Source organism: Azolla caroliniana, unplaced genomic scaffold, assembly GCF_043228905.1.
Source record: "Azolla caroliniana isolate FFs.n. ecotype wild unplaced genomic scaffold, voAzoCaro1.0.p SCAF_10, whole genome shotgun sequence".
Lineage (NCBI taxonomy): Eukaryota > Viridiplantae > Streptophyta > Polypodiopsida > Salviniales > Salviniaceae > Azolla > Azolla caroliniana.
In genome coordinates, this window is record NW_028230445.1 from 11,057,655 (window position 1) to 11,085,484 (window position 27,830).

Below are 27,830 nucleotides of genomic sequence, written 5' to 3' on the forward strand. Positions count from 1 at the left end.
TCGTGCGAGAGTCAATGTTGCCTGCCTGCTCACTCTCTCTCTCTCCCTTCAATTGCTTCCGGTGTGCTCCTGGGTTGCCCCGAAAAGGGTGAATCACGGCTTCCTACGCTCCGTCACTCCCTAATCCAAGACCCCCATGGTCCCGCCTTTCTACACGCACGCACGTAACAACGCGACACTGTTTCCGGTTTTGCTTACCGGCCGATTCCAGTTTTGCTTACCAGCCGGTTCTAGTTTTGCTTACCATGCGGTTTCCGATTTTGCTTACCGGCCGGTTTCTGGTTTTTGGGAACTTGGCCACCATCATCCATCAAGACAAAGTGGCCAAAGTGCTCTTAGCACAAATAAAAAATGAGGGAGCTCAAGGTTCTTATATAGCCAGGGCCTTAAGTTTCCTATCTATGTGGGATAGTTCTAATTTCCCTATCTTCTCAAACTTCATTTTCACATAACTTGATATTTATTTCTCCATTTTGTATATAGTAAAATATGTTTTGAAGCTCTTGAGTATATCCATCTTTCTATAGTAAGCTACTAATCTAATCTATAATAATTATTTTATTATTTTTTTACATAGTGTGAGAAGATTCACACGACAACGGAACATGAGCAAAGGCGTACTCGACGTAAATATCTAAAATATTTACATTCTTGAATATTTCATGATTATATTTATGATAATATTCTAGCACATTCTAGAATACTCCATAAGGACCTATAAGTAGGTGTCCATACATCCATCACAACTCATTCGGTTCAACACCAGTCTTTAGCCCTTAGCCTACTCTTTGTAAATCTTGTTCTCTCATAGTATAAACTCATTTCCCTTTCTGTCTTATTTCTGTCTCTCTTTACCTTCTATCTTCATCTTTTCTACTCTCTCTCTCTCTCTCTCTCTCTCCCCCCCCTCTCATACTCACGAGTCACGACATCCCCGATGATGCATCTGTTTCCAACCCTTTCTTCATCATATAAGCACGTAAATGCAAGACATGTACAAGGTTTCTTTCTTTACAGAATATCTGCAAGATGAATGCAAAATGATCAAGGGGAGGTGGAGAGAGCTTCCCATCATGCAAGAAATGAAGCATATGCTCGGAGCTAAGCATCTTCCAGGGTACCCACTCTCCATAACAGGTTGGCTCTCACACAGAGAGTTCACACACAAAACCACACACTCTAACAAAGAGACAAGCAGACACACGAAGAGGGAGAGTGAGAGATTAGTGATGGAGAGGAAGAGTGAGGGATAGACTTCCTCTCAAAGTTAAGGGGGGGGATGGGGGAAACTAAAGAAGCTCCTCTCATGAAACACCCACCATTTCTTCAACTGCATCGACACACTAACATCGAGGAGCAAAGAGGGAGAGAGAGACTTCTTCTCAAGAGCGGGTCAGTCGTTTGGGTGTGCCAAGTTGTGTTGATGGGTGGGAGGTGGAGCCAAGAATGGCTCCAACCCCCTCCCAAGGGGGTTCGAATGTGAGAGGAGAGAGGGAGAGAGAGACACGGAGAATGAGAGGGAAAATCAAGACAGACACAAGTTGAGGGGTAACTTCACTATATTTCTCCTCCTTTTCATGCCCCATGGGTGGGGGTTTATATAGTACAAGATCAAGATAGTGCAAAAAGCCAAATGGGAGTAGTTACACCTACTTACCCCAGTCTCTCACATGTGTACACATGCACACACAAAGCCAAATGTGCATGTGTACACACACACACACTCTTCCTCACACATTACACATTAACATTTCATGTTACACATTACATCTTAACCCTCCCATACACCTATACTGGTAACAAGTGTAATGTGATTGTAGTTGAACAATAGTGGTTACTGTGTGAGTGGGGTAGAGAGTGGAACAGTTGTGGCCGTTAGAGAACGTAGAAGGCATTTTCTAGGACTCTCTCTCTCTCTCTCTCTTTGTGTTGTTGTCGTATGTTTGCATAGACGAAGACTCTGAATTATTCGATTGTGGCTAGATCAGAGTGTTGCAATAACCCCCATATGTTAGGTAAGAACACTTTGTATATATCACTCATAGTGAAGTTGTTCTGAAGTTTGTGGGCTCCCATGGTTTTTTTCCCGTTAAGGTTTTCCACGATAAACTCTAGTGTACTTGTGTTTATATTCTTTGTTTCATATGTTATCTCTCCGTGTGTGATCCTACATTCGTCAAATCTCCCATCACATTCTGGATGAATAGTATATATGTTGAGAATCAAGCTCAACATAGTGCAACGTGTGAACACACCATTTACTACCCTTTACACATAAACTATGTGTCATCATAGTTCTAGCCATGCGTCTCATTCGTGTCATACTCAAACGCCAATATTCGTATCATACTCATACGTGAAAAGGCTCCAAGTATGATTGAAATCCATACGCGGTACATAGATATATACATATGGTGTACATAGTGTGTGTGTGTGGGGGGGGGGAGAGAGAGAGAGAGAGTGTGTGTGTGTGTGTGTGTGTGGTCTAGAGAGAGAAGCCCTGTTTTGCATGTGTGAGGAGACAGTAGTTGAGTGTATATCTAGAATCTAGAGAGAGAGAGAGAGAGGAGCTATGGGTTTTGTCTGTGTGAGGGAGTGTGTAATATGTATATTAGATATCTAGATTTTGTAGAGAGAGAAGATCTGTTGGTTCTCGTGTGAGAGAGAGAGAGTGTGTGTGTGTGTCAGACGTCACTTCTCTTCACAAAGAATTATGAATATCAAAAATTTTAAAAAGCCAAACGAATATCGTGTATCATACACGTACGTTTGCAAACGTTTGCGTACATCCAGTAAATTGGACATACGCGAATATTAGGAACTATGTGTGTCATAGAATCATATTCTATGACACATAACTAATGAGTTATATATTCCCCATGACTATGAGTCTTCACATTCCCCAAGAAAGAGTAGTTGTTGTAGTTAGTTAATGAAGAGAGAGGGTGACTATATATAAAGCACCCTCCTCATACTTCATAGCAAGTTGGTTGTGACTCCTTGTAATACTACATTTTTGTATCTCTTACTTTACTTGTGAATATACATCTTCTTCTTGTCGAGTATTCTATTTCCATTCTATCTAATTTACCTTGTGTTTTCTCTTCTCTCACCTCTTTTCTCTCACACATACACACATAACACACATCTCTTCCACTACACAAGAATCATACCTGATTCTTTACAATATACATATTGATGTTTCCATAGAACATAATAAACGTATTCGTGCAAGCATCCAAACGTTTGAAAACGAATACGTTTGAAAAGGTAAAAATGTGTGTTCCTTTTTTTCCTCTTTTGTATTTATTTGAAAAGGGAAAAAAGAGATGAAGAGGATAAGAAACAAAGAGATCGAGATGTTGAGGATCAGAAGAAACACAAAGACAAATATGTAGAGGATGATAAAAAACACAAAGACAGGAATGGAGACGATATGGAACGTAGAGAAAGGTACAAAGATTGATAAGAAACGCGGAGATAGAGATGAAAACGGTAGGAAACACAGGGAGAAGGATGAAAATGACAAAAAACGCAGAGATAGGGACACAGAAGATTATAAGAAACACAAATATAGAGATGTCGAGGATGAGAGGAAATCCATAGAGAGGGATATTGAAGATGATAAGAAGCACATAGAAAAGGATGTTGATGAGAGGAAACATAGATGAAGGGATGCTCAAGAGGATAAGAAGCACAGAGAAAAGGATGTTGATGAGAGGAAACACAAAGATAGAGACGTTGATGAAAAGAAACTAAGAGATAGGAATGGCGAGGAGGATAGAGTTGTCTTGATTCTTAAGAAGCATCCCAAAGTTATGCATGTGATGCAATGCAAATATTGCAACCATACTTATGTTGGTGGTCCACAATAGATTAGAGTCGACTTATTGGGATTGAGAGGACATGTGATTCAATCAATATATAATATAAAAAATAGTCATTTCTTTAAATTCCATTCTTTTTTTCCCAACTTATAAATTCAATCCAACTTTGAGATGATTTACCATACATGTTTGATTGAATCATTCTCGAATGTGAATGCACGTATGGTACGTATGGTTCATTTTATGGATGTTTCCATTAGTAAGATATAAGATTTTTTTAAGGTTTATTATCGTTAATCTAGACTTCCATACGATTATTTAGGTTTATTATGATTAAGCTAACTAACATGCATATGCTTTTAATTAGTGTGTTATGGATCAATTACTATTATGTTATTAATGTTTTCATTAATATGTATGTATTGAAGATATAATTATTTTAGGGTTTATTGTGGTTATGTTGGTTTAGAAGCATTTGTTTTTACATAGCTTGTTATGGATCAAGCGATGTTATTGCAAGAGATATGGAGTGAAGTTGTAACCACACTAAAGAGCCAATATGATGGTCTCATAGGCGAAACTAATGGAGCGGAAAGACAATGATTACCCTTCATCCAACAATGATCATCCTCTCCCTTTCTTGAGCCAGTGGGCCTCCACATAAGATGGAACTATCACGTCCCTATTGGGTTTTGTATATAACATTCTCGTTTGTAAAATGTTGTAACTAATGGAAGGAGTTTTTTATTGGAGTAAAAATACATGTCCAATGTGATACAATGTTAGTGTGTAATTAATATTTTATTATTATATTCTCATTAATATTCAATCTATTACATTATGCTTGTTCAATAAATTCGTATTAAATTGTTATGCTTGCATCACACTTCATATGGTTGTAAACGAGATAAGAAAAAGAAACGTTTAGTACACATCTAACCCTTAGGTTATGTTTGTAAAAACCTTGCATCAAAGTTATATTATTTTATAGCTATTTCCAAATAAATCCATAATTTGACGGGATGCGTAATAATTGTCATACTTCAATAAACTCCAAAATTCATTGAGATCGAACGTGAAATTCTATGAGTAGATCCTCGAGGTTGACGATACCTGATTTCCCTTGTTCTCCAATCGATTTCGGGGTTGTGTAATTCAAACCACAGTAACCCCAAGACAATTCAATGCTCTAGACTACTAATTATATTAAATGATATTTCACACACCAAAATGTCTAGGACAACATGAACCGGCTCTGACTCTTCTATGATATTTTCGGAAGTGATGGGACCACCATCAATGACTACTATAGAAGCTGGGCAACGAAGCTTTTTTAGGGATATTTGATGAACTTGGGCAAAATTCCTATCCATGAAGCAAGAATTGGCTCTGAAATCTACGAGTGCTAAGACATGTATTGGAGGATTACTTTTTGTACTAACCGCTACTTGAGCGAAGAACACCTTGCTAACTTGTTTTGAGGGGATGAAACCACTAATGGGTTGCACAGATCCACGGTTGTCCAACCAAACAACTCCTATTTTGGTTGGACTCAATCGTTTAACTCTTCTCCTAGTTGACTAAGGACTTCAAATTTGTTGGATAAACCTAGACTACTAGGATTATCAAACACTCCTACTAAAATAGAATCGGGTTTAGTACTAACGACTACTTGATTTACCTATCTTCTTGGCTTATGAGGACAATTTACTACAATATGCCCCGGTCCACTGCAATATAGACATAGTCGATTTGCTCGGCTGTCAAGATTCGAACTCTTGACATGACCATGTTATAATCGAGTGTTATGTGTTAACCACACATCTAGCATATAATCATGTATATACTTCCTCATTGAGGTTTTAGTTAGCATCATGTGCATAATTTCTCCCTTGTATTATTTACACTTGGCACATGCATGCGTACCTACTGGCTACATGCTCTATTGTATCACATGTGTGCAGCAGGTATGCATGCCACTTAGTATAAATAGTTGAATTCACCTTGAAGGAATTCAAGGTGAACAACGCCAGTTATGGACATATCAATCTAGTATTCTCGTTTCGCCCAATCTTGTCTCCTTAATCTTCATCTCTATCTTTATGCTCTTGTGTCATTCCATCATCGCTCCGTCATAGCCTCATCATTCGTGCTCCGTCTTAGTCCGCGCTTGGTGTGTCCGTGACAGTTTGTTCACCTTCCAACTAGAAGCATCACCCGTCTCCGTCATCGCCCTTGCTTCTAGAGTTACCATCGTCACCGTACCATCATCAACATCGCTTCATTGTCTCTATTTTTTAGTTTCTCCTCATCATTGTCTCTATTTTTTAGTTTCTTTTTGTTCGTGTTCATGTTCCAGTTCCCGGTGAGGGCCGCACAAGGCCGCTCACTCCCGTTGGTGTTGGTGTTGGTGTTCGAGTTCCCGATGAGGTCTGCACAAGGCCGCTCACTCCCGTTGGTGTTCGAGTTCGAGTTCCCGGTGAGGGCCGCATGGTCGCTCACGCCCGTTCGTGTTCCTGTTCCCGGTGAGGGCCGCACATGGCCGCTCACTCCCGTTCGTGTTCCTGTTCCCGGTGAGGGCCGCATGGTCGCTCACTCCTGTTCGTGTTCCAGTCTCCGGTGAGGACCGCACATGGCCGCTCACTCCAACTATTGTTCGTGTTCCAGAACCCGGTGAGGACCGACATGGTCACTCACACCCGTTGATATTTGTGTTCGAGTTCTAGACGAGGACCACACATGGTCGCTCATGCCCGTTGGTGTTAAATACCTCGTCTTGTGGAAGGGCTACTCCTTGTCTAGGATTTACAAAATACTTTGGAGGTGATCTAAGATTTTCATCAACAATATCCCCTTAAGCCGACAAACGATTTGGGAAGGCATCGTTGGAGGGGGGATAATGTCAAGATTCGAACTCTTGACATGACCATGTTATAATCGAGTGTTATGTGTTAACCACACATCTAGCATATAATCATGTATATACTTCCTCATTGAGGTTTTAGTTAGCATCATGTGCATAATTTCTCCCTTGTATTATTTACACTTGGCACATGCATGCGTACCTACTTGCTACATGCTCTATTGTATCACATGCGTGCAGCAGGTATGCATGCCACTTAGTATAAATAGTTGAGTTCACCTTGAAGGAATTCAAGGTGAACAACGCCATTCATGGACATATCAATCTAGTATTCTCGTTTCCCCCAATCTTGTCTCCTTAATCTTCATCTCTATCTTTATGCTCTTGTGTCATTCTGTCATCGCTCCGTCGTAGCCTCATCATCCGTGCTCCGTCTTAGTCCGCGCGTGGTGTGTCTGTGACATCCATGTCATTGCTTTTCCTCTTCTGATAATGGTCCACGACGACGTGTGGTATCGATTTCCATTGGTGTTGGAGTATTTTCCGGAGACGCATTATATGACTCCCTTGAAAAAGATATTGCTACAACTGAGGGGTAGGTGGGGTCTGATCTTGTCCTTGGCATTTGGAACTGACGTTCCGAATGTCATTCGAAAAGCCGGTTATCACATCGTACTGCTCGACTGATTGCTTCTGTGAGTGACTTTCGTTATTCGGGGAAAATCAAGAGTAAATCCTTGACGTCATTACATAGGACATATCGAAATTGCTCCATCAATGCTTGGTCATCGCAAGGAATATCAGTGGCGAGAAGACGGAAATCCGCAGCATAGGCTGAGGCCGGCTGATCACCTTGACGCAATCTTCGGATTTTGTTGATTACCGTCCTAACGCTATCGGTATCTCCAAAACATGCTTTAAACTTGCTAATAAACTCCTCAAAATTATTTAACAAAGGAGAAGCTTTTTCTAACAAAGGGGCAAACCATGCCAAAGTTGTGTCACTAAGTAGCATGCCTACTAGTCCCACTTGTGATGCATCGATGGGATATCGAGAAGAATGCATTTGAATCACCAAACGTACCTAATTAAGGAATCCTCTAAACTATGATCGCGTTCCATTGAACTTCATAGGAAGACCGATCTTGGGTTCTTTGGGAGTCCCTTGAGTGCTTGGTCCCTATTGTTGCAATGACACAATAGTTGCGTCAAGTTGTTGCACGCGTAATGTTAGCTCCCCGTGTTGTTGTTGTTTTTCTAGAGCTATTTGTTGAAAATCCCCCAACAATTGTTGATTTTCTTGTTCTAATGCTACAAACTTTTCTTTTAAGCACTGGAGATTCGAGAAAACGGATTAGTATTCTTGAGCGCTAACAATTGCCATTTAGTATTGGAGGAAGGAAGGATAAGAGGATTAGTATGAAGGGAAGGAGGGATAAGAAGATGAGAAATTCAGTTCAAACTATTAGGAATAGTACTAGAGGCAGGGAGAATTGGTACTAAAGATAGAGGGGAAGAATGAGGATTAGTACTAAGAAGAGGAAGAGTGTGTGACAGTCACGAGAGGGGAAGAGAGAGAGAGAGAGAATGATGACAACAAGAGAGAATGTGAGAATAAGGTCTAAAATGAAAAGATTGTTTAAAAACAATTTTTAGAATTTTTTTAGAATTTTAAAAATTTTAAAAATAAAAAATAAAAAACCGTTTAACCGTTTAAACCGCGATTTTTTACTGTTGAAACTGAACCAAACCATTTTAAAAAACCCAAACCTGAACCGAACCGAACCGTGAAACCGTTAAGCCGCAGTTTCGGGGTCGGTTCAAACCAAACCATTGCCGATTGTTAAGTGAAATAACCAATAATATTTTTTGTATTATAATGTATGGTTTAATGCCAAGGGTTCAACCCCTCTAACAGAAGGTCATGGGTTCAAATTCTTTTGGAGCCATATCATGACAATTCTCATATTATCCCTCTTTCCCCACAACGAATATTGAAGAGGTTGCAAAAATGGAACGCAAAGCCTTCTTTACCCATGGTAGCAATGGCAAATAATGTAATATCATGGGTTCCACAATACATTGTACAACCTTTAGGCGTACATAAAATGGCCAAGATAGTAAATTTTGATACATGAATTTACCCCTTAACTTGTTTGTCATCCATTCAATCAATTGAGTATTCATAACATTAACTCCTAATGGATACCACAAGTGTCGAAAAATAAAGCCTTTTCTAACTATGGATCCTTATGAGATAAGGTTAGACTTCCTTGAATTAATATAAAATCTAACAACCAATTTAAATTGATTCCATACGAGTATCCCTTTCTCAAGATTCTCAGGTGAGGCTCATAGAAACATGAAAGAATCATCCACGACAACTCACACAACTAATTGCCCCTCTAGATGGAAGGTATAGGTCCAGAGTATCACCACTAACAGCTCTTGTTATCTCTTCCGACACTCCACCCAATTCATAAATTATTCGGCCTGGCTTGATTATGGATACCCAATACTCTGGAGATCCTTTGCATGATCCCATGCGTGTTTCAGCAGGTCTCATGGTGATTGGTTTGTTGGGAAAAACTCGTATCCATAGTTTACCGCCACGGTGAGCATACCTCGTTATTGCCCTTCTTCCCACTTCTATTTGTCTTGTTGTAATCCATGCAGGTTCGAGGGCTTGGAGAGCAAACTTTCCAAAAGATATTTTATTACCGCGATTGGTAATTCCTTTCAATCTTCCTCTATGTTGTTTACGGAATTTTGTTCATTTGGGGTTACAGTCGATGGCAATGAAATCTTTCCATCTCTGATATGAAACCGGGCATGGGGATCTCTTCCCAACCGATGGACATTCTATCCCCCCATCAGAATCGAACATGAGTGTTTCTTCTCATACGGCTCGAGCGAATCTTTAGGTATATTACTCCACAAGAATTTCACTTTTATAAAGTTTTGTATTTCCTAGTAGTTTGAGTACCTCTTCCTCAAAGGAGGAGGATCTTATAGAGGAAAACAGAAAACAATGATTTCGTGGAGTGGCTTATGACCCAAGTCCGCCTAATAAATTAATGAGGAAGCTTCTTGGATTATCTCTTATCCCATACATCGTGTATCGCTTCATCGTTGATGCGCTTGCGAACTCTAATCTAAAAGGTATAGGATCTTAACTTGTTACAATTTTGACTATATCTCCTCCCTTTGGATCATTTTTTTACCCTGACGGTTGAGCCATAAAATAGTTATTTTTTATGGGTAATTTTTTTGTATGTGGGTGTGGGGGGAATGTATGCATCCTAAAAACCGTAATGCTTTAGACTCATAAAGAACCCGATTAGGTAGCATATGGCATGCTTTTTTCTACCAACTAGCAGGGGTTCCTCACCTCGTCTCATAAGGAAAGTGGAGATAACGAAACCAACAAGGGATGAGTGACAAATAACACACAACAATGGGGGGATCAAGTGGGCATATGCACTTGGCGAACAAATGTTGTGAGGGTAATATGTGATGTAACTTTGCCATTCAACATTACTCGAGACACTTGCAATTTTGTCTGAATAAAAACCCAAAGCCCATTCACTGTATCTATTAAGTTTTCTGTCTCTGTGCTTTTTTTATTTATTGTAAGTAGTTTACCCTAGAGGCATGACACTATTAGCACGAAAGATTGGGTTCGAAACCCAAAATTTCACCTCTATATTAATTAACCATAGATATTTCTTAATTTTACCGGATGTCACTATGGAATGTAGGGGTTGAACCCATGGAACTCCCAGTCTCCAATCGTAATTAGCTTTTTACCCTAGTGGTAGGTTGTTACACTATTAGCACTAAGTCTTGGGTTTAAAACCCAACTTCTCACCTCTCTAGTACATACTCCATATATATATATATATATATATATCTTAATGTAGGGGTTGAACCCATGACCTCATGGTCTCCATTGGGGAACAAAACCTTAGCAATTGAACTAAATCCATCCATCCATCCATCCATCTGGGTTTCTTCTTCTTCTTCTTCTTCTTCTTCTTCTTCTCTTGTGCAGCAGAAGCTGAGCAGGACCAACAAACACTCCTATTACTACTGCTACTCGATTCACTCTTTCCTCTTCTTCTTCGTCATCATCGCCATTGTGCTGCTGCTCTCAGTACGGACACCATCGATCGTGGGCAGGATCCATGGGGAGCTCCTCTGCTTACGCGCCTGCATTCTTCTTCCTCATTGCGTTTCTACTCCTCTACCATCACAGTGAGTGCCCTCTCTCTCTCTCTCTCTTTCTGCTTTTCTCTCAGGTGATCTGTATAGCTCTTTGGCTCGATGGATATGTTAATGTCAAGAAGAAAAAAAGTAGCTCAAACTCCCTTTGGCTATTCACATTTCTGTCTATATGTGTTTTGTGCGCATTGGCATCCCATTGCGCCTCGCACATTGCTTTCTTTTAATTTATACAGACAGGTCAAACGTTTTTAGGTTTAGATACGAATTAGAGAAGTAGATCTCTAACTATTTCCATATGTCTTTACGTTTCCAATCCATTGATGAATACAATCTCTGTTGTTGAAAAGGAAAACTCTGTTTTTTCTCCCCCCCCCCCCCCCCCCCCCTTCTCTGTTTCAGCTCCAGTAGCTCCAGTTACTGCTATCGATGCAGCAGAAGGTAATGGGGACCTTCCAAGAGTGGAGGATGGGTTCGGAGCTATTCCTGATGCTCTATCCACTGACTCAGAGGTTGTCAAGAGGTAAATACATACACACAGACACCCACATGTATAGACGAACCTTGTTGATAGAAAACAATCTGATCTATGTTATCACACACATACATACATGTATGCTCTTATTATGTTATGATATTATATCTACATCTACAATGTTTCTTGTAGAGAATCCGAATCCATTTCGGCAAGATCCTTCAGGTCCAAGGCAGAAAAGTTTCCTTTCCAGGCTGAAGTTTCAAGGTTGATGGACATTCTCATCAATTCTCTCTACAGCAACAAAGATATATTCCTCCGAGAGCTCATATCGAATGCATCTGATGTAGGTCGTTTCGTTCTTTAGGTGCTATTTCTCTTCAAAGCAAAATGCCTCGGGAATTTCAGTGCTATACGGATTGATGGTTCTTTATGTCTGCTTGTAGGCACTTGACAAACTTCGGTTCTTGGCATTAACAGACAAGGAGGTCTTGGGTGAGGGGGATGATACCAAATTAGAGATACAGGTTTGTCCTTTTCCTTCTTCTCCATTTTATCTACAAATGTCTTCTTTTCTCTCTAAAATATGAGGGGTTTCAAATTTGGACGAACTGTCATTTTTGGCAAATTATGCTAGATCAAATTGGACAAGGCCAAGAAGGTGCTTGCGATCCGGGACAGAGGTATAGGTATGACTAAAGATGACCTTGTCAAGAACCTCGGAACGATTGCAAAGTCTGGAACATCCGGTATTCTATTTCTCCATGATGTGAATTATTATTGTCTTTTTATGCAGCTTCCTATTATCCGATGTCCATCATTGTCATCTGCAGCCTTTCTAGAACAGATGCAGAAAGGTGGAGATCTCAATCTAATTGGGCAGTTTGGAGTTGGGTTTTACTCCGTTTATCTTGTTGCTGACTATGTGGAAGTGATTAGCAAGCACAATAATGACAAACAGTAAAATTCCCTTTCACATATTGTGGTGCTGAATAACTTGAATATATGTCCCAGTACGTAGGTAGAAGAATGTATGTTGTAATACTTAAATATATGTTCTAATGAATGCATCACTGTTTACTGTAGATATATATGGGAATCCAAGGCCGATGGGGCCTTTGCTGTTTCTGAAGATACAGAGAACGAATCTCTTGGACGAGGTACGGAAATCAGGCTTCACTTGAAAGAGGAAGCTGCAGAATACTTGCAAGAGGAGAAACTCAAAGTTAGTGATTCAATTTCGCCTCCTCTCATCAATCCAAAGTAATAATGCCCAACCCTTGATCGTGATGCTTGTGTGAATGTTACAATGTACAGGACCTTGTACAAAAGTATTCGGAATTCATCAATTTTCCCATATATCTGTGGTCAAGCAAGGAGATAGATGTCGAAGTTGAGGCTGATGCTGACGAAATTTCAGAAAATGAGGAAGAGAAGACAGGTTTCTAAAGCTAGTCTTGAATGAAAAATACTTCTTACATGGTATCTTATTATTATGTCTTTGATTATCAGCCACCGAGGATGAAGAAACTGAAGAAGATACGCAAACCGGTGAGTTTTCATTTGTGTATCTCATTAATGAAACAATTCAGATCAATATTGAGTTGATTTGAATCAGACAAATATATATATAATATGTGTGTGTGTTCACATCCACACCCACATCCACACGCACATACTCATACTCATACGTATACACATACGCATGTCTGTCTGTCTGTCTGTCTGTCTGTCTGTATGTGTAGCCTTTATATTGAATTTTATTTTTGTGTTGGTTAATTTGGCAGAGCCAAAAACAAAGAAAGTGAAAGAAACCACCTGGGATTGGCAACTTCTGAATGATGTGAAGGCTATCTGGCTAAGAAGCCCAAAGGAGATATCTGATGAGGAGTATTCGAGTTTTTTCCATTCTATTGCCAAGGTATGTGGTCATTGATGTCCAGTCCTAAATGATTTTCAAGCTACCTTTCGAAGGAGTATGATCTTGAATTTTTTATCATTTTGACAGGATTTGAGTGGAGAAAAGCCTCTGGCATGGTCTCATTTTAATGCTGAGGGCGATGTTGAATTCAAAGCAGTTCTGTTTGTTCCACCTAAGGCTCCTCACGATCTTTATGAGAACTATTACAGTAACAAGTCTTTCTTGAAGCTTTATGTTAGGCGTGTCTTCATCTCTGAAGAATTTGATGAACTTCTACCGAAATATCTTGCATTCTTGAAGGTATATTGCTAGTATTCAATATACATTTAAAACTCTTATGTGATATCGATCTATGCCCAATTTCTGTTTCCTTGTGCAGGGTATTGTTGATTCAGATACATTGCCTCTTAATGTCTCTCGTGAGATGCTTCAACAGCATGACAGTTTGAAGACAATAAAGAAAAAGCTTGTGAGGAAAGCCTTAGATATGATACGTCGGATAGCCGAAGATGATCCTGAGGAGTCTGATGAAAAGGAGGGTATGTAATTGATGTCTTTCTGTTCTCTTAAGGAATCGTAGCCAGATATTTAGGCATGAATTTGATTGTGCTGAATTAAGATCAATTTACTCTCATCTTGTTGTTTAACTTCCCAGAGTATTTCTCTTGAATTTCTTGCAGAGACAGCAGGTGAAGATGAGAACCGAGGGAAATACGCCAACTTTTGGAAAGAGTTTGGGAAATCCATTAAGCTTGGGATTATTGAGGATGCAACCAACAGAAACCGTCTTGCAAAGCTACTTAGATTCCATAGGTACGTGCTGTACACAGTACATGATATCAAGCAAGGGAAATTAAGACATTTTGCCGTTCATTCTTTGATACAATTGTTTACAAATGGTGTGTTTTTTGTTCTGTACTAAGTCTGGAGATTAGCTTTTCCATCATTAAACCAATATACAAATGGTTAATTATTTTGTATGCATGTGTCCTCTTCAGTACCAAGTCCGGAGATAAGCTCGCATCATTAGACCAATATATTTCTCGCATGAAGCCCAACCAGAAGGACATCTACTACATCACTGGAACTAACAAAGAGCAGCTAGAGAACTCACCTTTTTTGGAACAATTAAAGAAGAAAGGCTACGAGGTATACATGACTTGATTGCTCTTACTGATGGCTGCTTCATGATGTAAAGCTATCTGTTTGTGAATTTTGATTATCTGAAGTTTGCTGAGGAATATTCCTGTTTAACTTGAATAGGTCATCTATTTCACCGACCCAGTGGATGAGTACCTCATGCAATATCTGATGGACTATGAAGATAAGAAGTTCCAGAACGTGTCTAAGGAAGGATTGAAGCTGGGTAAAGATTCCAAACTGAAGGAAATCAAGGAATCATTCAAAGCTCTAACTAACTGGTGGAAAGATCTGCTGGCAAGTGAAAATGTTGATTCCGTGAAGATTAGCAACCGCTTAGCAGATACACCTGGTGTGGTAGTTACTTCTAAATATGGTTGGAGTGCAAACATGGAGAGGATAATGCAATCCCAGACTCTCAGTGATGCTAGCAAACAGAGCTACATGCGTGGGAAGAGGGTTTTGGAGATCAATCCAAGACATCCGATCGTGAAAGAATTGCGAGATAGAGTTGCTCAAGATTCTGAGGTTAACGCATTTGTCATTCTGCTTACATTCTCCTTGTTCATCTGACATACATAGAAATACAGATAGGTTTATTAGTGTCCTCTGAGTTAGTAGGTCATCACGATATATATATATATATATATATATATATATATATAGAGAGAGAGAGAGAGAGAGAGAGAGAGAGAGAGAGAGACTGGAAGAGTTTTGGGGGTGCACAAGTGAAAACTAAAGAAGTTATTTATAATCATTGTAGCTCTAGGTTTAATGACGATGTTAATAAAACTACAGCAATGCAATAACAAATATTTTTATAATAATGATGTATCTGAGAGAGAATATTTTGTTTTCCATGTCTATTGCTAAGTCTCTGAGGTTTTATTGCAGGATATGGTAGCACATCAGACGGCAAAGCTTATCTATCAAACTGCATTACTCGAGAGTGGATTTCTACTGGAGGATCCAAAATATTTTGCTAGTCAGGTCTATTCAGTAATGAGGACCTCTCTTAATGTTAGTCCAAATGCAACCATAGATGAAGAGGAGGAGATAGAAGAGATAGCTGAAACACCCAATGAGGATCAGAATGTAAGTAAATATTCAGGTGTTATTATGAATTGAAATCTATAAGAAGATGATCCCCTCGAGATCAATTTGTTTTTTTGTATTTAACCTCATTGTGTTCTGGATTCTGTTTAGGCGGAGGCTTTTGATGGTGAAGATAATGAATCATCCGTGCAAGAAGAGGCGACAACAACTACCTCCACAATTGAGGAAGAAGAGCACTATAATGAGGAGCTTTGATATTTTATCTCTTGCAAACTAAAGAAGAAAAAGAGGAGGCACTAACTATAATGATGCATTTACAGGTTTTGTTTACCCCAAATCATCAGTTGTTGTCCAGATGTTAGGTTGTCTTTGAACTGGCAAGTAAGCAAATTACTACTGTGAAAGTTGGGGGAAGTAGAGAAGAGATTAAACATTGTGAGATTGTCTCTGAATATGCTTCTATGAAACGTTCCGTCTGGTACTTGCCATAGGCAGTTCAAAGTCTACAATATAAACCCTGGATCTTTCCAGGTTCTTGTCTCGAGGCATTTCGGACATCTTTTGGTTATATTCTCATCAAATGAGCTCAAGAAACACTATAAAGGCATCTAACACTAGCTGAAACCTCATATCCCAACATTCATAGTTTATGATTTTTGAATTATCCTCTTGAAACATGATTAATATGTTTATATTATAAAAGTAGGGTTTAACAGAAAAAATTACAGAAATACATTACAATATATAGAACTAGTTGAAACAATTGGAAAACAGGTCTAAAATAAACACTTGTATATATGAGAAGAGGTCAGATTGGTGTTGAAATTATTTTCATAATTTTTATGTGATGATCAATGTACATTGATTGGTGGGGGTATATGTAAATATTTAGTGGACTGATTGGTTAATTGAGCAGTCAACAGATGATATTTGATTAGCAATTGAATATTGGAGTCATTACTGATTTAACAGAGTTACTAGCTATGAAATGTGGTGATCAAGGATGGAAAGGAAGTGATTAATGATGGAATTGGGGGTGATGGGTACGATTCATCATGGAATCAAGCAGTCAATTGGCAATTTGATGAAGTGATTAGCAAGTTATTCTCTTAGTAGATGGAAAGGTGGATGGTGACTGTGGACAGGATTAATGGCTAAACATGGGATTCAGTAGGTAATTAGTGATTGAATAGACTTTAGATCAACATTATAATGTGTTTTGAGACACTCGAAATTAATTTTGGCACTGCCTAATGACATAATATATGTATTAGTAATGTTGGCAATCTAATAATAAAACAAGCACAAAAGAAAAAAACTAGGGTTTACAGAAATAATTATTCTTTCTATTCATGCTCCTTAGATAGTCTTCCAATTGGTCTTTTAAATATCTGGAAAGATTCATCTCAAATTCTCTAAGGTTTTTCAATTGCTCTTTTGCATTTTTGAAACGCGTTTTATGTAGTCCAAACACAGTTTTGTCCTATGATAGATAGCCTTTCAATTGGTGTTTAAAATATATGGAAAGATTCATCTCAAACTCTCAAAGGGTTTATCAAACTTCTCTTGTAAGAGAACCTCCCTAGGGCTTTTCATTGTAGATACTATTAACCTTCTCTTGTAATAGAAAGATCGACATGCATTAACCGGATCCATGCAAAGCTCCAGGAATTGCTTGAAAGATCTATGCGCATGTCTCACATGTGCAAAAATAAAAATTACAATAAAAAAGGTAAACCTACCCTAAGCATGAATACAAATAGGAGTCATATAAAATTCAACCATTAAATTAGGCCTGCTTTCATAGAATTTTAAATGCATCTTGAAGACAAATCAACGCACTCTTTTCTTTCAAGAAATACAAAGCCTTCAAGCTCTGGAAACATAAAAACACAATGAAATCTTTACCATAGTCTCAAAAAACAAAAGTCTATTACTCATAACATGACTACCTCCAATAAAATGTCTTTTAACAAGCCTGATGATTTATTGCAGGATAAATTACAGTTACCTTATATATATATAAAATCAATTCTCACATATAGGTCCAGCATTCACGCAGAAAATACATACTTGGCAGCCACACTTACTACTATTTACACATTAATAGTTTGAAAATACCCTTCTTTATACATAGGGTCTTGGCTCCCATACAAAGTTTTACAAAAAACAAATGAGTCATGGAGAACAAGATCTCCTTTCGTATATGACAGAAAGTTAAAAGTTGGCCATGGAATACTCCAAAGCACAAAATGCACCTCATAAAAAACCAAGGCATCGAAGAAAGCCAATAAGGTGAGACACAATAATCTAGGAAAAACCCTAATAGGGCTGATTGATCTTTCTTCACATTAGGAAAATATCTCTCACCTCTATGTTCTAAAAAGGCTTAATAAGTGCTTTTCCTTGGGTTCAACTCTTTCTAAACAATTGCCCGCTGAAAACTGTTCTGGTTTTTTTTTTAACTCTTCTGATTTTTTCTTCTTCAAAACCACATCTTATTTTGGAGGTTTAATGATATGGCTTTGTTTTTGTTTTTAAATGGGGTCTCCAGCACGTCAGTTACATCAACTGGCCCCTTATCAATCTCCTCTATCATTGCTTCCTTTTCTATCAGCTGAAGCACTAACCATGGTTACACTCATCAACCGTCGGTTTCCTTGATCACTACTTCTTTAGTTTCAGCTGAAGCAATAGCAATGGTTGCATTTGTTACACCAATTGTTGCCTTGTCAACCACTATTTCTTTAGTTTCTGTTGAAGCACGAACGAAAGCTACATCAGTTACATCCGCTATCATCTTCTCGGTTTTAGATGAAGCACAAACAGCAGTTATGTCATTTCCGGCTAAGATAGTTTCTTTTCCTTCCATTATTACATCACTTTCTACAACCATCTGTGCTACTTCACTTTTCAATTCATTTAGCGCCATCATTTTCACCACTTTATTATTAACATTATTTCCCTCATTTGTGTACATATTCTTAACATCGTCTCCTTGGATTACAACTTCTTCATCGGTGATTTTGGCTTCATATCTGTTCATACCCTTAGGCTCTCTATGCTCTATATACTCTTGTCGCAGCTTTTCCGCTTCATCTTTACTGGCTTTTTCTACATTCTTCTCATTATCAGGTTTTTCTACATCTTTCTCATTATTAGGTTTCTCTACATGCTTCTCATTATCTGGTTGCTTTTTATGCCGCTTTCTAGTCACATGTTTGTCCAAGCTTTCATCAGTATGACGACCCCGTTGACGAACAGCCACTACCTTTGCCACATTAGCTGAAGCATCTGGACCAAATGCTTTTCCTTTTGAGATCGCCACCTTCGGATATTGTGTTTTCGGCTTCGGCCTCTGCACCATGTCATTTCACAGAATCAGTAACAAACCCTACACTTGTGATAATATACTTTCTAATCATGGAGTCGAAGCAGAAAATTCCAGTACTCAGATTTCCATGTAGCAATAGTACTTTTTCTTTTGTCTCCATCCCGAACCATATTGATAAGACTACCCAATATGGCACAGGCTTAGGGCATATGATTCATGTACCAGCCATCCATACAATGGGAAGGCAAAACTTGAAAGAGAAAATATGAATACCACAAAAAGAAAAGATAGAATATAACCTGACGGGAATGGCTTCGATCATGCCGCATATCTGTTCTTTGGTGCTCAAAAGTCCAAGGAGGAGGAGGAGGCAGTGATGGACCCCACCGACGAGGAGGGCGTTCAACGATATTCTCTCTACGGATATTTTCTCGGTGGATATTCTGTCGATGTAAATTCTCTCTTTGCTGAGTGTGAAGCGGGAGAATCCTTGGGTCTGGGACAAAAGGACGAGGATGACAGAATAGGGAGGGGGGTGGGGGCCGAGGAGGATGCATCACAAAGGCCGACGACAACTGGCTTCTTCCATCCATTGTTCCTGTAGGAGGAATAGAAAGTTGATTGACGTGATAATACCCATTACGCCGCATATGTCTGCTACGTTCTTCATCATCTGCTCCTTCTTCTTCTACTTTGGCATATGGTCCAGGGTGAGGGTGTGGGTGTGGTATAAAGCGAGGAGGAACGGCAGAGACGCCTTGTAAAGACTCGACTGTATAGAATCCTTGTCCTGTGGATAGGCTGGGCATGGGCATGGACATGGACATGGACATGGCGCCATCATCGTGTAACAGCTTATGTTGATGATATTCATACCCATCTCTGCCAAAATCGTGGTGTGAGTATTGCATCCTATCACTGCTCCTCTGTCGATCCATCTCTCTCTCTCTCTCTCTCTCTCTGTGTGTTCCTTCGTCTTCTTCTCTTCTGTTCCGCACTGTTTCCGTCTTTTCCTTTCTATTTTCTTTTGCTTTCTTCAGTTCTGTTCTGCCATGTTCAAGGAACAAAGGACACAACTATGTATTAGTATACATATAGCAATTGACAACGGTTCGGTTCGGTTCTAGAGTGTCAAACTCAAACCGTTTAATTTTTTTTTGAAGTTAGGTCAAATTTCCATATTTTAATTATAAAAATTGAAGGTAGGTCAAAACCCTAAGCAGTTTAAACCGATAAAGGTTCGAACCACATCATTAAACCCCGAAACCAAACCATTTACAAAAACTTGTGCTTGAACTTAACGGAACCGTTTAAACCATTAAGCTGGGGTTTCGTTGTTCGGATCGGTTCAAACCAAATTGTTGCCGATTGCTACATGTATATGTATGTGTATGTGTGTTGTCTTAATTCTATGTATCAAAGAAAGAGATTGGCATATCATCTCCAAAGGAGTTATGGAGACGGTAGCTTGAAACACCACTAAAGGATGCGTGGTACTAACAATTTTGTTGAGCGAGCAAGCTCAACATGATGCGAATCGACTGAATAAGCCAAGAGCCGGATCAGTGTCTGGATCTTAGTGTAACCGGTAGGTTGTTAGAGGCCTATGATCCTAGCCTAGTACATAGGCATATTTTTAGGAGTTAGTGTCAGTAGCTCGGTACGAGCATTGAAGTACATGTCAGTACTTCTGTCAGTCCTTTTAAGGACTCATATAAAAGTGCTCAATGAGCACATTGTATGTACAAAGTGTTTATTGTTTTTGAAATTGAGTTTATGTTTTGCTCTCTCTGTCTCTCCCGCGTACTGTGTATTCTCAAGCTTTCCATTAAACCTTGTCTCTGTTTTTCTATTGCTATCTGGCTAAGCCAGTTTGTCTACACTTCTGCATATTAGCTTTTACATGGTGTCAGAGCGTGAGGGTTGAAAATCCTTTGCTGCTGACAAAAAACACCGTATAGACGAAAACCTAACTTCCTGTAAAGAACAGATAGAAGAAGGAAATGGGCAGAGGAATGGCTAGCTCACTTTTAACGGAGAAGCTCGACAGAAATAACTACACGTCTTGGTCATACAAGATGCACTAGTACCTAGTTGGGCATGGATACTGGAGCTATGTCGAAGGAGCGAATGAAGTAGCGTTGGAGTCGGCACACAAGAACTTCCGGAATGAGGTTAACTTCAACAAGTCTTCTCATCCCCTTCTGGTTCATATGACACAATCTCTTGTGCCACAGCTCACCGGCAATGTCAGTTGCTACGTTCACTTCTTCCCGGCATATATGGGCATGCATCAAGTACAGTGTGTTGATATTCCAGGCTTGAGCCACAATCAAGCTCCCTTTGCTGAACTTCATGGCTCCGTTCCGGATTCTACTCGTGTAGCCTTCATCATCTAACCGATCGGCTGATATCAGGTTCAATCGAACCTCTGGAACATGTCGGACATCCTTCAACAACAACTTGCATCTGGTTGATGTTGTCAACAACACATCTCCTTTGCCGACAATTTGGCATGTACCTTCATTCCCCATCTGGACATAGCTGAGATCTCCGCCTCTATAGGACGAGAAGCATTTCCGGTCCGGTGTCAGGTGGAACGATGCTCCGGAATTGACAACCCACGTTGTCTCATCGCCAACAAGATTTAACTCATTCTCCTCGGTGATGAGCAATAGTTCTTCTTCACTTCTCACGATCGCCGACGTTCCTTTCTGATCCGGACCTTTCTGGTCGGAACTCTTCTTCGAATCGGCACCGTCGATCCCTTTCTCTTTCCGAAAATGTTGACAGTTCATCTGGAAGTGCCCTAACTTCCCAAAATAGAAGCAAGTAGGCCTCCCCCTTGACTTTGACCTTGTCCCTGACTTTTCACGGTTTTGGGGACTCTGGTTCCGGTTGCTCCCTCGTTGTGTGTTGGATTTGGAAATCAAGGCTTTTGGGTTGGAGATCACTTCCTTGTCTTTCTGATGCGCCTCTTCATCTAGCAAGCTCGACTTTACCCTTGCTAGGTGTAAAAGAATACATGTGCGGAAGTGTATGCGAAACACAGAGTACATAGTTCGGAGAATGATAGTTTGGTAAAACACAGAAAACGTAGAGATGGAGATGGAGAGGGAAAGACATAGAGAGAGAGAGAAGACAACTCAACTTTATTTCAAAATAATGACACTCTGTACATATTTCGTGCTCAGTGAGCACCTTTTATACAAGCCGTGACTATCGGGCTGACACAAGTACTGACAGTACTTGACTGCTCATAAATGAGCCTACTACACTAACTCCCAAAATTATTCCTTACGAGGAATACCATACTAACGGCCTTTCGGTTTACGCACCGATACGACCATGTTATGCGTACTGTTTTACGCACCCAATCTACGCATTGGGTTACACACCCAATGTTGAGCTTGTCTCTCAACACTCCCCCTCAAGCTCAACTTGAAGTTCTACATGTTCCTCCGGATCTTCACTCCGGCTCTCCTGGCTTCACGCCTTGCTCGCGCTCCTCGACTTGTTCAATTCCGCGCGCCTCGACCCTTTCGGTCGGCTTGTCTGCTCGTTTGGCCCTTCTCAGCTCCTTTGCTATCACAGTGTTGGCGCCTCTTCTGCTACCCTTTCCTCCGCTTGGCCCTCAGTCGATTCATGATGTCCAAATCGAACATTTCGATTGAATCGGTCTCTTCCGATTCAATTCCACTTTCATCCAAATTGGTTGTCTCCAATTCGTCTTTAGCCTTTAGGCCTTTGACAATGTCAGACCACGTCTTGGTCTTGGCCTTACCTACTCCTTGTTCGGCTGTCTTCGGCCCTTCCCTAAGATTACGACCCTTGCTCCCTTCTTCAGCTTTTTCAGCCGGCCTCAAAATTGAATTCTTTATCCGACTCCACGTCTCGGTCAATTCCGCTCCTTCCACACTCTTGTTCCTGTTCTTCCTTTCTCCCCCTCAAGTTCGACGTGTCGAGGTGATGCAACCCAAGCTCACCCAAGAAATTCCACAACTTGTCGACACCAAGGAGCTTGGCGAAGATGTCGGCAACCTGACAATCCGTCAGAACATACACCAGTTCGACTTCACCTGAAAGGCCACGCTCGCAGACAAAGTGATAGTGCACCTCAATGTGCTTGGTCCGGGCGTGAAAGATGAGGTTTTTCACAAGTTGGATGCTGCTGAGGTTATCACAGTAGATCGTCGTCGGATCGGACACCCCCACATGCAGATCCCGTAATAGCCGCTTCAGCCAAATGACTTCGCACGTAATAATAGTCGCCCCTCGATATTCAGCCTCCGTGCTCGACAATGTTACTGTCGGCTGTCATGATAGGGCAAGACTTGAACCCATGACCTTATGGTATATGGGTCGAGCTCTTAACCATCACACCATCTATTGTAATTCATAAGATATTATTTTCATTTATGTTTTATTATAAGAAAGTAATGTATATTCCAGATTTCTCTGGAACATTCTAGAAGTTTCAAGATTACTCCTGACAACACTATAAAAGAAGGCACTAGGCATTATGTTGAACCAAATTGGTTCAACGCCAGTCTTAAGCCTCTCAGCCGCTTTGTACTTATCTTTTCACATAATATATTAGCTGTTGTCATCATCTTTCTCTCTCTCTCATCCTCGCTATCTCTCTCTCTCTCTCCTCTTCTCACTTCCTCTCTTGGGAATCTTACGCAGTCTCGTCCTCTTAGTACTAATAGTACTGCTCTTCTTAGTACTAATTCCATCTCTGCTTTAGTACTATTCCTGACAGTTTGAACCAATTTGTCCTTTCCTCCAGCCTACTTGTCGTTCTCCCTCATCCTCCTACCCTTTTCCCTATACTATGGCTATTGTTAGCGCCCAAGAATATCAATCTGTTTTCTCCGAGTTACAGTGCCTAAGAGAAAAGTTTGTTGCCCTGGAACAAGAAAACCAACGGTTGATAGGGGATCTGCAACAAATCGCTCTCGAAAAACAACAAACGCAACAACAACATGGGGAATTAGCATTACGGGTACAACAACTCGAAGCAGCGTTGCAACAACAAGGATCAAGTCCCCAAGGATTTCATAAAGAGCCCAAGATTGGACTTCCTGTGAAATTTGATGGAACGCGATCACAATTCTGGGGATTCCTTAATCAGGTACGCTTAGTCATCCAGATGCATCCTTCCCGATATCCCACTGATGCATCTCGAGTCGGCCTAATAGGCCCGTTACTTAGCGGCTCATCCTTGGCATGGTTCGCTCAGCTTCTAGAAAAACAATCACCCTTGCTTAATAACTTTGAAGATTTTATTGGTGAGTTTAAAGCCTGCTTTGGAGATACCGACATCATTAGGATGACGATCAACAAGATCCAAAGATTGCGTCAAGGCGATCGTCCAGCCTCTGCCTACGCGGCGGATTTCCGTCTACTCGCCTCAGATATTCCCTAGGATGATCAGGCCCTCATGGAGCAGTTTCGCTACGGCTTGCGCAATGATGTCAAAGATCTGCTTTTAACCTTCCACGAAGAACCAAAGTCTCTTACGGAGGCAATCAGTCGAGCGGTCCGATGTGACAACCGCCTTTTCGAACGACGTTCGGAGCGTCAGTTACAAATACCACACTCTCGGCCGGAACCCACATACGCCTCAGTCACGGCTAAACCGTTTGCACGCGATGTACCTCAAGCCAATATTCCGACACCGATGGAGATCGACACCATGCATCGACGCGGCCCGTTATCGGAAGAAGAAAAGCAACGACGACGTGCCAATCAATTATGCCTTTATTGCGGTGGACCAGGGCATATCGCCATCAATTGTCCCCATAGGCCAAGAAGACAGGTAAATCAAATCGTCGCTTGTACTAAACCCGAGTCAATTCTTCCCTTCGGAGTGTCTAATAGTATTAATAGTACTAATAGAGTGTCAGATAGTATTCATAGTACTAATAGCCCAAGTATCTCAAACAAATTTGAAATCCTTAGTCAATTAGATGAAGAGTTAAACGATTGAGTCCAGCCAAAATAGGAGCCGTTTGGTTGGACAACAGCCCTAGATCTGTACAGCCCATTAGTGGTTCCATTCCTTCCAAGCAAGTTAGCAATGTGTTCCTAGCCCAAGTCATTGTTAGTACTAAAAGTACTCCCCCAGTACCCGTCCTAGCACTCTTAGATTCCGGAGCTAATTCCTGTTTCATGGATCGAAATTTTGCCCAAGCTTCTCAGATATCCCTAAGAAAACTTCCTTGTCCCGCATCTGTAGTAGTCATTGATGGTCGTCCCATTGCTTCCGGGAATATTGTAGAAGAATCAGAACCCGTTCAAGTTGTCCTAGGTAGTTTTGTGTGTGTAATATCATTTAATATAATTAGTAGTCCAGAGCATCCCATTGTCCTAGGATTACCTTGGTTTGAATTACATAATCCAGCCATAGATTGGAGAACAAGAGAAGTCCGATATCGACCACCCCAAGAATCTACTCACTGAGTTTCGACCATTTCACTCCATCAATTACGCGAAGAAGGACACAAGGAGGCAATGTTCCTATTTGCAATATCAGTACATCCTTCCAGCACTATTAAGAAAAACTCCTCAGTACAACTTCCGGCAAAATATTGACGGGAACTGAACGCTCCCTGTACGCAACGCTCGGCCACAACCGAGCTTAGGATCATACACAGAAAACGGGAAATGAAAAACACGACACAAAGAGGAGAAGAGTACACAAGATGTTTACGTGGAAAACCCCAAACTAGGGGAAAAACCACGGCAACCCACAGGCTGCAAACTATCGCTATGTTAGAATGTACAACAGTGAGTTCACTGAGGCAACGACCTCGTGCTCACGATCTTCGCCATAGGCGGCGGTTACAACAGAGGCAGCGACCTCTTTCTCTCTCTCTCTCTCTCTGTACACTCTTACGTGCTCGCTCTTCTTCTCCTTGCACCAACAAGAAAAATTAACAACTACAACAACTACAACTAAAAGTTTGCCCTAAGTCATATTTATACTAATATGACTTTTCGGCTATTTACAAATATAGCCTCGATGGACTCTCAGAAACATATTTACGAATATGTCTCTACATCCGGTTCTCACCGGGTCTGCACCATCCGGCTCTCCGTAGCCGGGTACTCCTCATCCGGTCTTCACCGGGTCTGTATCATCCGGCTCTCCGTAGCCGGGTACTCCTCATCCGGTTCATACCGGGTCTGCACCATCCGGCTCTCCGTAGCCGGGTACTCCTCATCCGGTCTTCACCGGGTTTGTATCATCCGGCTCTCCGTAGCCGGGTACTCCTCATCTGATTTCGGCCTCGGTTGAGCTTGTTCATTGGCACTAGTCTTCTCCCTTCCCATCCGGAGGGACCTGTCTCCCAACAAATATCATCCTTATGCCGATGTATTTGACAAGGTAAAAGTCGGTACCCTTCCTCATCACCATCCCTATGACTGTCCCATCGATTTACAACCACGAACCGAGCCACCATGGGGACCAATTTACAACTTGTCACCCACCGAGTTAGAAGTCCTTCGAGCCTACATAGAGGAGAACTTGGCAAGCGGGTTCATCCGTCATTCGAAATCTCCAGCCGGTGCACCCATCTTCTTTGTCAAGAAGAAAGATGGCTCACTTCGTCTCGTCGTTGATTACCGCGGATTGAATAAGGTCACCATCCGGAATAGGTATGCACTTCCTCTTATATCAAGTCTTTTAGAGCGAGTTAATGGTGCCAAGTTTTATACCAAAATCGATCTACGAGGAGCGTATAACCTTGTGCGGATCCAACCGGGAGATGAATGGAAGACCGCCTTTCGCACGCGGTATGGGCATTTCGAGTATACTGTTATGCCGTTCGGCCTAACCAATGCACCCGCAGTCTTCCAACACATGGCAAATGATATATTCAGAGACCTCTTGGATATCTGTTTGATCATCTATCTTGATGATCTATTGATTTATTCGAAGACCCAGCAAGAGCACGATTCTCATGTACTATTAGTACTAAAGCGACTCCGCGAGAATGGTCTTTATGCCAAGCTAGAAAAATGTAGCTTTGACTGCAAGCAAGTGGAATTTCTAGGCTACGTCATCTCCTCAAAGGGCATCGCCATGGATCCAGCTAAAGTCCAAACTATACTAGAGTGGCAAATTCTACGGTCGGTACGAGATGTACAATGTTTTCTAGGTTTTGCTAACTTCTACCGTAAGTTTATACAGGATTACTCGAAGATTATCTTACCCCTCACACAACTTACGAAGAAGGGCCAAGCATTTCTTTGGTCCATTGAAGTAGATATGGCTTTTCGGCATCTTAAGAAAGCCTTTACATCAGCACTGATTCTAGCTCATGTGGATACTAGCAAACCATTCATCATGGAGGTCGATGCTTCAGATTTCGCCCTCGGGAGCATCCTTTCTCAACAAGGAGATAAAGAAGAGTTGCATCCGGTGGCTTTCCATTCGCGCAAATTCGATGTTGCGGAAATCAACTACGAAATACATGACAAGGAGTTATTAGCCATCGTGGATTCATTTGTGCAATGGCGGCATTTCTTAGAGGGCTCTCCACATCAGGTCGTTGTCTTTAGTGATCATAAAAATCTTGCTTATTTCCAGAACGCACGTGTACTAAATCGACGGCAAGCTCGGTGGGCGCAATTCCTCACGCGTTTCGACTTCAAAATCACATATCGACGGGGGAAGCAGCAAGGAAAAGCCGATGCACTATCACGGCATTCATATCTTGCACCTCGTCCTGGTGATCCAACATTTGATAATCAAAAGCAAGTAATCTTGGGACCAACATGATTGCACACGATGCGGATTTTTCACACCCCGATGGATTCACAGATTACCGATGACATACGTGCAAACTTGAAGACAGATAGTTTTGCTCAAAACATCCTGGTGCACATTGATACTTCTCGGGCATCCTATTCTCAGTCTGAACAACCAGGTATTGACTACCGACAATTCGAATATCATGATGGTTTGTTATTCTTTA

At 40.9% G+C, this 27,830-nt stretch overlaps 2 protein-coding genes across 2 annotated transcripts; one reads left to right on the forward strand and one right to left on the reverse strand.

Annotated features, from left to right (window-relative positions):
• The first annotated feature begins 10,816 nt into the window (after positions 1-10,816).
• Positions 10,817-16,046, forward strand: LOC147859027 (endoplasmin homolog). The gene is made up of 17 exons (XM_087325783.1): positions 10,817-10,947; positions 11,317-11,437; positions 11,582-11,735; positions 11,836-11,916; positions 12,027-12,138; positions 12,223-12,349; positions 12,476-12,614; positions 12,707-12,830; positions 12,902-12,940; positions 13,177-13,310; positions 13,398-13,610; positions 13,690-13,849; positions 13,991-14,123; positions 14,309-14,459; positions 14,574-14,978; positions 15,345-15,545; positions 15,657-16,046. The coding sequence occupies exons 1-17, from the start codon at positions 10,878-10,880 to the stop codon at positions 15,759-15,761; spliced, it is 2,469 nt and encodes an 822-aa protein (XP_087181909.1). The 5' UTR covers positions 10,817-10,877; the 3' UTR covers positions 15,762-16,046.
• A 1,567-nt stretch (positions 16,047-17,613) lies between these two features.
• Positions 17,614-19,855, reverse strand: LOC147859028 (uncharacterized). The gene is made up of 2 exons (XM_087326483.1): positions 19,140-19,855; positions 17,614-18,864 (listed from the first exon to the last, which is right to left on the reverse strand). The coding sequence occupies exons 1-2, from the start codon at positions 19,776-19,778 to the stop codon at positions 18,151-18,153; spliced, it is 1,353 nt and encodes a 450-aa protein (XP_087182609.1). The 5' UTR covers positions 19,779-19,855; the 3' UTR covers positions 17,614-18,150.
• Between the last annotated feature and the right edge of the window lie 7,975 nt (positions 19,856-27,830).

Coding starts and splice junctions, on each gene's coding strand:
- LOC147859028 (XM_087326483.1), bottom strand. CDS start 19,778: ATGGATCGACAGAGGAGCAGTGATAGGATGCAATACTCACACCACGAT. Junction 18,865..19,139: donor ATCGAAGCCATTCCCGTCAG/GTTATATTCTAT, acceptor GACATGGTGCAG/AGGCCGAAGCCGAAAACACA.
- LOC147859027 (XM_087325783.1), top strand. CDS start 10,878: ATGGGGAGCTCCTCTGCTTACGCGCCTGCATTCTTCTTCCTCATTGCG. Junction 12,941..13,176: donor TGAAGAAGATACGCAAACCG/GTGAGTTTTCAT, acceptor TTAATTTGGCAG/AGCCAAAAACAAAGAAAGTG. Junction 13,311..13,397: donor TTTTCCATTCTATTGCCAAG/GTATGTGGTCAT, acceptor TCATTTTGACAG/GATTTGAGTGGAGAAAAGCC.